This window comes from Mandrillus leucophaeus, unplaced genomic scaffold, assembly GCF_000951045.1.
Source record: "Mandrillus leucophaeus isolate KB7577 unplaced genomic scaffold, Mleu.le_1.0 Scaffold600, whole genome shotgun sequence".
Taxonomy (NCBI): domain Eukaryota; kingdom Metazoa; phylum Chordata; class Mammalia; order Primates; family Cercopithecidae; genus Mandrillus; species Mandrillus leucophaeus.
Genome location: NW_012106476.1, coordinates 948,611 through 959,202, shown reverse-complemented (window position 1 = coordinate 959,202; position 10,592 = coordinate 948,611). Strand labels below are relative to the sequence as shown.

The following is a 10,592-nucleotide window of genomic DNA, read 5'->3' as shown; positions in this document are numbered from 1 at the left end:
AAAAATAAAAATAAAAAAAAATAAAGCACCCCAGATCAGCCACAGAAGACTTGATTCAAGGAACAAATATTTTGCAAAGTGTCTTCTATGTTAAGCACAGTGTTAAGATCAACTACTTGAGCTAGAAGCTACTAAAGCTCAAAGTTGCAATATCAGATTTGTTTCTCAGTATTTGTCTATAACTATTTATCTGTCTACTTACTGGTTTATATTTGGTAGAAAGAAACTGCTGCAATCACTAACAGGTGATTTCCAGATAAGGATACTGGTGTTGGTCACTTTCATTTACCAGAGTTAAGAAGGTCATAGTCATGGAATGAAACTCAACAGCAAGTTTTGGGAGGCCCTCTGAAGAGCAGACACGTGCAACTGGCTCAGAACATGCCTCCTCTTGCCAGCACGTGCTTTCTTGAGACAGATTGAAACCAGTCAGTCATTCCTTTTAGGGGACTGGGCATCTCATTCTTCCCTTCCTCATGAAATTCCTGTCATGTGCAAAATTTTACATAATACTTACAGCATTTTATAAAATATACTTCCCTGTGGTTTTCTTTAGGGAAAAAAATCTTATAATACCCTTGCATTTCACTTGAGGGTTTCATTGCAACTTCAAATACATTAGCTCGTTTGAAATTCTCAACAAGTCTTCAAAATAAGCAGAAGAGATAAAGGTATTTATTATGTGAGAAAACTCACTTCGAGGTAGGATATTTGTGGAGGGGCACACACACACACGTGCACACACACATGTGCACACACACACAACACACACAATCATAGTGAGAAATCCCAGAGATGTCATTACTTCTGCTTATTATTTCTGGAGAGTAATAGGGATTATATACATAGCCAATCATTTTCAGAGTTAAACCTAGAATCTAGGTCATGGAATGAAAATTATCATATGGTTTTCCAAAATTGGTTGATACATTCAACATATACTATGCATTGATTGCTCATGTCTTGGTGGAGGTGGAAAACGAGGGCGGGGTTACTATATCTCACAATTTTATCAGTCTTTGAGGCCATGGAATACCTCTACTTTGAATCCTTATTATTCTCTACAATCTTTATCATTGTATTTTCCATCTGTTCATGGTCAGAGGTCTTTATGTCCGTTTCTTAATAAGAATATTGGTTTTTTGAAGGCAGAAACTGCTCAAGTTTAAGTTAGCTTTGGTGACTAACATGGTTCCTGACACGGAAAGTTGTTTAAACATGTTCACTGAAGAAATTCATATTACTTAATCCCTTAAAATGAAATTTATTTTTGTGAGAACTGTATAATTGCAAGGCTTTAAGATGTAGTTTTAAGAAAAAACATTTCATTCATACTTATGTAATTGACATACAGACATTAGATTGGTGGTGGCAGTAATTTCTAAAGCTTAAAAATGTTTTGATCATTTCAGTCCAAGACTCACACAATCCACTTTGTAGATGAGAAAACTAAGGCTCATGGAAATTGACCAGTATAAGGCTGCTCTGTAATCAATTTCATGGCCAGGGTTTGAGCCTGCACATGCGTGATTCTAGCACCCATGATCTTTACCACTTTGCTGTACTTATTCTGTTTAATTGGAGGAAAGTAAGCTACTGGCAGATTGAGACTTTTTGAAATGCAATCAATAACAATAGCTGACATTTATCGAGCACTTATGATATGTCGCATGCTGTTCTAAATCCCTTGCAAACATGAAATTTTCACTATAACCTTTATTCTTTTACAGATAAAGAAATAAAGATATTAAATGGGACCCCCAAACTCATGGGGGGATAGGCAATATTCAAACCCATGAAGTTGGTGCTAGAGTATATGCCCTTAACCATAAAGCTGTGCTGCTTCTAAACCAAGTTATTGGTCTGATGATTTAATAGTCATAATAATAGTTCAATAAAGGTTAATATTCACTGATAATTTACTATGTGCCAGGCACTATAAGCATTTTACATAAGTCATCTTTTTTAATTACCGAAATTAAACTTTTGAAATAGGTATGCAGATGGAGAAATTGAGGCTTGTAGAGGTAGAATAAGTTACCTAAAATTTTGTAGCCATTAAGGGAAGGAATGAGAATTCTAATTTGGGATGCAAACTCAGGTTTCAGCTCATGACCATAGCCACATGCTATGATGACTTGGACTTTTTTTTATCAATAGGATATACTTTTTTGAAAATTTGTATCTGTATTCATTAATTCACTGAATGACCAATTTGATAGAGAAGTATAAGGACTGGAATTCTAATAATCTGATTTTTCCATAAACTTATTTTAGAAAAGATGGACATTCTTTCTCAAGGCGGGCTCCATATTGGGAAGGGCAATAAAATGATTCAAAATTATAGGTCTAATCTGTGCCTTTCAACCCAAAGAAGAAAACTATTTATTCTAACAAATATGCTGCCCCTTGAAATACAATGTTTTCTTAGATGGAGAAAATGTTTACATTAATTATATTATAGCACTAATATACTACCGCTGATTTTCCTCCCCCTTTCAGTTTTGTGCTTGAGGCCTGCTTACTGAATGGCTGTCATCATTTTAGGTAATAGGTAATGTAGTAGAAACTGGCTTATGTTTCAAATTTTCCTCTTCCAAATGTGTTTATGTTCACATTTTATATATATCTAGAGCCTGGATGAAATCACATTGCTCAATGACCCTAAGAAAATCTTTTTACCACAATCTGAACCATGAAATAAGCACATTGAAAGCATACTTCTCCCCAGTACACAATGTTTTGGTTATTACAATTTGCAGTAAAGGATTAACTCACTGGGCTTAGGGTACTCAGACTTTGCACATTCCAAGGAGAGGACCAGCCCCTTGACTGGCTCTTGAGAGATAACCTTCAACTCCTTGGAATACCCCAATAAGAGCGTCATTGTATTCTTGGGGTCCTGGGTAATGTCAGATACTTTATTTTAAAAATGTGATTTATGATGAATGCCTATTTTTGTTGACCTAGGGCTCTGGGCCATGCTGTATCAATTTGATCTCCTGAAAGGCTGGATACTAAGTAACTAAGGCCAACTATATGGGAGCTCCATGCCTATGTGACCGATCATCCCAATAAAAAACCTGGACCCCAAGGCTTGGGTGAGTTTCCATGGCTGGCAATACTTTCTACTTGTTGTCATAGATCATTGCTGAGGATTCAGTGCTGTCCATGCAACTCTGTTGGGAGAGGATACTTGGAAGTTGGTGCTTTTTCTGTGTGGACTCTTTGTCACTTTTTCCTTCGCTAATTTTACTCTGTCTTCTTTTACTATAAATCTGTCATTGTGAGTACAACAGCTTTTCTGAGTTCTGTGAGTCCTGCTAGCAAATCATCAAATCTGAAGATGATCTTGAGGACTCCCAACATAAGCCAGTGAGATGCCACCTCATCTTAGAGATGAGGACTAACAACACTACGTGGCCTTAGAAAGTCCTCATACTTAGCTGTGTGCGTGGCACATAATTGTTGTTGGAAAAAGCAGGAGGAGATTGGGGTGCTGAAGAGAGACCTAATATTCAGAGATCAAATGGGCTGATCATACAGGGTCACACAGGTCCCAGATAAGGGTCCATCTTGGGCTATATGTGCAAGCTAAGGAATGTGTTTCTTGGAAACGCGCAGATTCTGCTATGATATTTCAGAATATCTCTTGATTTATTTATTTATTTATTTATTTATTTATTTATTTTTTTATTTATTTATTTATTTTGAGATGGAGTCTTGATCTTATTGCCCAGGCTGGGGTGCAATGGCACAATCTCAGCTCACTACAACCTCTGTCTCCCTCGTTCAAGTGATTCTCCTGCCTCAGCCTCCTGAGTAGCTGGGATTACAGGCACCCGCCACCACACCCAGATAATTTTTGTATTTTTAGTAGAGACAAGGGTTTGCCATGTTGGCCAGGCTGGTCTTGAACTCCTGACCTCGTGATCCACCCAGCTCGGCCTCCCAAAGTGTTGGGATTACAGGCATGAGCTGCCATGCACAGCCTCGTGTTCTTTTATTGACTACAAATAGGCAAAACATCAGGTATCAAGTGAATTCAATTCTATGTACTAGAGGCTTCACATATGTGATCTAATTTAATCTGTAGAGTAACACTGTAAGGAGTTATTGTACAGATTTACAGATGAGCAGAGAACTGAGAGAGGTTAAATAACTTGCTCTGGTCACTTAGTTAGGAGACATAGCCAGGACTTAATCCTAGGCTTTCATTATCTGAGAAGATTTTGCTTTTTGTACTGAATCCAGCTGCCTATTTTCTTTCATTGCTTAAGTGGATGTACAAGGTGGGAACTCTAGGACATCTTCCCTATGGGTCATGATTAAGGGAAATGTTTACAGGTAAGAGAGCAGGATAAGGCTACTGACTTAACTTTATGTTGTGAGTGGATGTGAAGAACTGGAAAGGCAGATGTCAGAGCAATGTTTGGTTGTTCCCCTGACTCCTGTGCAGTGTTGACTCATACACAATTTTGGTCCACTGAGAAGAACCCATTTGAGAATGAACCATTTCTGTATTATCCCAGTCTATCCAAAAGCTGAAAGGTTGAATCACCCCAATTGCTGAGAAAAAATTTAAAGATTATAAAGGAGAACAAAGTAGATTTTATAAAATTCACTCCAAACTTCTGTTAATTTTGTCAATTAACACTTCAGTTGATAAAACACTCTTTTTTTCCTCAAGATATTTTTTAATAATGAGTTTTACTGTTTTTGAACTCAGTTGACTCAGTAACAATTTTCTTAACTTAATTTTAACCTAATTTTTAAACTAAATTTTTTTCTTTAATTAATTCTATTGTTCTTAAGTCTGGTGTCAAGATGTTTTGGATATGGGCATGACTGGCTTCTCTATTTTCAGATATGAATGTTTTGATATAATCATATTATTTGAGGATTTTTTAGTGTATGAAATTCTAAGAAATGCTTAATAGTTAAAAATATTAGAGAGAAAAATAGATAATTGAATGGGAAATCAAAATACATGCATTTTCCTTATGCTTTTTTCTAATTCCTATATTCATCCATATATGTATGCACCACACACAAAACTATGACTATAAACATCTTACAGGGAAATTCACCTTGAATAATAGTGGAATGAAGCATATGATTTCAGAGAATACAATTCTATTGTAGTAATGGCATTATTTAAACATTAAGAGTGGCCAGTCTGTGACTAATTTTTAAAAAACTCTTATTATTTTAAAGTAATCTCCATTTTACTAATCATGCACATTCACATATATCTTATTTATAGGAACTCGCTGTACTTTTATGGGACTATTTTCAGGGCTGCCTAAATATTTTTCATTTAACATCTTCAGTTTTAGTAGAAGCTTAATTCTTATTTATTTAGTGCATTAATTTCTTTATTAAATACACATTTATTGAAGGTGTATTTTGCGCTGGGCCTTTTCTAGTGCTGGGGAGAAAGCAGAGCACAAAAGCACAAAGCCTCTTTTTCATAAAAGATGCCTTTATGAAGTGTCTATTCTTGTAGGGGAAGGTACTAAACAAACAAATCAAAATATAACAAGTCAGGTCATAGGACTAAGAAGAAAACAGAAACAGGTAAGAGGAAAGAGAGAAAAACCAGGGAAGGGGCTACTGTATGCTTCTAGGCACGGGGGCAACAAGTGCTTGACATGCAAGAATGAATGAAGGGCAGGGTCTGCTATTTGGACCCAATGAAATTGAAACCAAAGGACTTTTTATCTTTAAGGTAGAGAAGAAAGAGTTTAAATAGAGGCAACTTGACAGCAAAGATTTGTTAGCATTGGGCCTGGGCTTCGGGTCGTAAGTTTGCTCTCTTGGCTTAGCTATTGGTCTAATGGATGTCCCTTCATGCCCTTCAATGCCCTTCACCTCCCATGACACAGTTTCCACATTCCCAAAGTAGCCACATCCAGGAGAAACAGAAAGAAAACAGTCAAGTGCAAAGCAGACTCTTTGGATAAAGAAAGTAAGTATTACCCTTCACATAATTTCAAAGTTATTATCTGCATGACTGTTGGATACAGCTCCTACTGGTGCCTGCATCCTATCACTTTTTAAAAAATTAGTATCGACACTACCTGATATGTTGAATAGTTACTCTACCCACTTTTACAGCACCTCAGTGAGCTCTGGTAAATCCCCACTTTCCTTTTTATAGTTTATTATAATAATAAGTGTAAGAACACAGCCTAGAATCCCCTCTCTTAGTTGGGATCACAGTAAAAATCTTCAGGCAGACCAGGGCCTCTTCCATCCATTGGGACTCAACCTTGTCACACTTCCTGCCCCTGGGATCACTGTTAGCCCAGGACACCGGCCGCAGCTCTGGGGTGGCAGCATCACCTCATGCTTGGCCTGATTCCACATGAATTGCATAGGTCTGTCTCCTTCATTCAACAGTCTTCCTCATCTCAGTCAATATGAACGAACTGTTTTGTCAGCTCAGTGTAATTGAACACACGGACTTTTTTTCTTTGTAAATGAAGCCATACTTGTGATGAATATTTAATGCTTGGCCTAAGTCCACAATCTGTGTTAACATAGATTCAAACTGTAACTCTTTTAGTGGTAGATCCCAAACACAGGTAAAAATGATTTGAGATCTCATCCTGTGATGGAAACTTCATTGGAAGAGTGGGCAGAGGGTTTTGAACCATATTTGAACTCACTGAAATTATAAACCCAAGAGGAATAAGAGAAAAACCGATCTATTAGCATGCTTCTCCCTCTGTCTCTGGTGTTCCCTCTCCCTTTCAGAAGTCTAGTATTGCCCTGGATATTCTCTACTTGCTCCTATTCAAAGAAATGTTTCAAATCATCCCAGGGGTCGTTTGTACCAAGACGCTTTCCATCATTATCTCTCAGTTCACTTTGAATATTTTAAAAGTTATTTCAGGTTTGAAAAACAGTTAGGGAGCCTGAACATGGAATCATCCAGAGCCACTTCATTCATTCATTTATTTCTTCATTTTCATTTGTTCTTCATAAGAAAAAGGGGGAAAAAATTCCAAGTTCTCTGTGAGATGATGGGTAAATTGCATCTTAGAAGCGAGAGTGCATCTCCCGATGATAGGAATGGATAATAAAATCCTATGCCAATTTAAAATGCTATTACCTGCCTGCATTCCACAGTATCTTTCCCCTTAGATGGCTCCCACATAGGAAGCATTTAAAAAAAATTATTTCCTGCTATTTTCTTCAGCACCCAGGGAGCTTCATTAGAGAAATAAAGTGAAGGTAGGTGCATTTGACAAGAGATAAATGATGTTAGGGAGAAGCTCTCTGATGAGGCAGTTCGCAGTTTATCTGTTCAGCAGAGTATCTCTGACTTGTCAGGAGGCAGGTCTGGCATCTGCTTCAAGAGCAACATATGGCTGGTGTTAAACACTGTCAGTTCTGCAGAGGTGAGCCTATACACATCCAGGACAGGAAGAGCTGAATACACCAACTGTTTGTAGATCCGGCATTTTTCCACATTGGCTCTGCTTACTGAAATGTGGCAGAAGTGAGAAACACAAACTGGTTCTGCAAAACTCACGGGTATGTTGTTCCTCCTCTTCCCCAACTAGCCACCTTCCCCATGGCCACATTCCTACAATAAAATGCTCTTCAACTCGTCCTTGCACTGGTTTGTCTGATAATGGTGGTTACTCTTGTCAAGTTTTTTATCTGCGGCGAGTACATCCAGGAAGCTAAAAATAGCAGTTTTTGCTAGTAGCCAGTCACAGCCTTTCAAATTACCTAAAAAACAAACTCTTTCTTCTCTCCTGCAAGTCAAGGCACCCACTGTAACACTTTTCTTTAACATTTTAAAGACACGTGTGATCTTAACCCCGAAGGAATTCAAATATTCTCACGAATGATTTTATTTGAAAATGACTTACTGTCATCATGCCATCCAAAAGGCCAGTCTCGGGCCTGGGTGGGGCCTGCAGTCTCTCCATGGACCACTTCTCAATGATGGACGACACGTGAGGGTTGTCAATGTTAAGCAGCCGAAACCCGGTCATGTTTACGCCACTGTACCTATAGAGCTCCAGATCCAAAGCAAATAAGTCCTGCATGGTATCAAAAAGGATAAAGTGGAAAATAATTGGCATTTCCATGTTTTTATGCGAAAGAAAATTAATGCTTGTAGCAGCAACTAATACAGTGATACTTCTTATCTGTGGTTTTGTGGTTCATGGTTTCAGTTACCTGCGGTCAACCGCAGTTGGAACATGTTAAGTGGAAAACTTCAGAAATAAGCAATTCGTAATTTTAAAATTGCACACCATTCTGAGTAGCTTGAGGAAATCTTGAGTTGTCCCATGCTGTCCTGCCTGGGACATGAATTATTCCTTTGTCCAGAGTCTCCATACTACAGATGCCACCTGCTCATCAGTCCCTTCATAGCTGTCTCAGTTACGAGGTCGGCTATTGTGGTATGGAAGTACTTTGGTAAGTCAACCTTACACTTCATAATGGTCCCAGTCTGCAAGAGTATTGTGCCTAATTTATAAATTAAGCTTTATCCTAAGTATGCATATATAAGAAAAACATAATCTATATGGGGTTTGGCACCATACTAGATTTCAGGCATCTCTTGGAGGTCTTAGAACATGTACCCATTGGATAAAGGGGAGCTGCTATAGATTAAAACAAAATGGCAGCCATACCACACTATTTCAATAAAAGAACACCTTTCCCATTGTTTTCCATTCACATGCTGCCCTAAAACTTCTAGGGCAGTCATCAGTTTTCATTTTCATCTGTTTTATTTTTGCCGTACTGTTAGAGTTTGGATAAGTCAAGAGGAGGAATTTGGCTGTTAATAATTAGTATGTCCTTGGTCACAGGCTGTGACATTCTAAAAAGCTAAGAATTCTGTTCCCAGTTTATAGCCTTTGGGGTATTGGAAAAAATACTTATTCCCATTTGGTTCAGTGCTTTTATTTTACATATGAAGAAACTGAGGTTCTGAGTGGTGATGTGACCAGGACAAGAATAAACCACTGGCAGTACCCACTCTTCTCCACCAAATCTTGCACCGCAGGCTGTTCCAGGTCTTGCCACAAAGGTGAAATTTGAAAACTGCATATGCGTTTGGCAGGAAAATCACTCCTGGCAGAAAAAAAATCACCTCCTGGCTTGTTGAAAAGAACTCATCTCTCACACAATGAGGGCATGAAGAATGTTCACTGAACATAGGCTCAGAATAGGAACCAAAGGATTCTCTTCAGAGGATATGTTAGAGTACAAGGCTGCATGGATGCAAGAACATCTTAATAAGGGAACCCATTCCCTTTCAGACAATGTTTCGGGAAAAAAAAAGTTGAACTCATCCTAGTGTTTTCTATTACAATTTTTCTATTACAGACGAGGCTGGGTGCAAACCAGAAGTTTCTTAATTGATTCACATTTAAGACAGGCTTATGTAATAATTTCAACTTTTTTCTTATATGGAAAGACTAGATTAAAAAATATATCATTAAAATATATCACATTTCAGAAGAAACGCAACTTTCAAAATAACATTTAACAGGAAAAATACTTCCATAAAAGTTTTGTAACAATGTAACCGGTTTCTGAAAGTGCAATGCAAGACAGGACATTATTCGTGATGATTACAGGTACTGAAGAGCAGCAGATTCAGAAACACTTCGCAATTTGCATTTGCGGAAGATGCGTACAAATTTATTCTTTTGATGAACTCTCTCTTTCCCAAGACATATTTGGGTGAGGCAGTAGAACTATAAAAGCACAGCTCTGTGCTCCTAGATCAACATCAGAAAGGTGTACAATACTGCCTTTTAAAGCATTATATATTTTTTTCCTTAACACTAAGTAACTTTTTTTTTCTTTAACTTTTATTAATACTCATGGGCAAGAATGGTAAGAACATAAAAGCCAACCAGGACAGAATGCAGATAAAATCAGAGGAAAAGGATGAAAGAAGCAAAGTTAAAGAAGAAGACCCAGGAAAAAATGAGTCCGTTAGTACACTCAGTGGATAGAAAGACAGTTAACTCCAGTCTCAGAAAGTAAGACAGAAACTTCGAGAATACACATGAACCCCCACAGAGAATCAATATTACATAGATTTAACATGCTAAAATAAAGCACGTTAAACATGTGCAAAATTAGGTTGTCCTACAATTTAGGGTTTCCATGCAACAAAGAATGTCGGAAATCCAAAATCCAATTTGCTACATCCCCTTGTGCATGCAGAATGAGTGTTAGGGGTGAAGAGGAATAAAAGCGCACTCTTATTCATCCTCTATGGTCTCCTAGCCTTGTTAGATTCCATTGTTGGTATTCCTTCTCAAATTTCTCCCACACCAGCTCTTCCAGGGTGTGTACACCTGGAGGGGGTGGAAAGTTCCGAGGCAGATGGCCATGTCACCTTGAGTAACCGTCAGGTGTTCTTGGTGATGGGAAGAACCATACTTGTGGGCAGAGTAAGACACTTTGCAGTTCCCAAGTTTTCCCTCAGCTGTTCTCAAAGATGACGTGATCAAGAAGCAGGAAGAGGCAGATGGGAAGACGATGCGAACCTTAGTTCAGGAATTTCTACCCTGTACCCACTTCCACCCTATGCTCAGTAG

General features: G+C 38.1%; 1 protein-coding gene across 5 annotated transcripts in view; it reads right to left on the bottom strand.

The window, feature by feature from the left end:
• The window catches only part of GRIK1 (glutamate receptor, ionotropic, kainate 1), a 460,689-nt gene that overhangs the window by 121,716 nt on the left and 328,381 nt on the right, over positions 1-10,592 (bottom strand). For all 5 annotated transcript variants that reach the window (XM_011999792.1, XM_011999791.1, XM_011999794.1 and 2 more), the window contains one exon: positions 7,890-8,063. In XM_011999792.1, the coding sequence (XP_011855182.1) occupies positions 7,890-8,063 (174 nt within the window). The remainder of the gene's footprint in view (positions 1-7,889; positions 8,064-10,592) is intronic.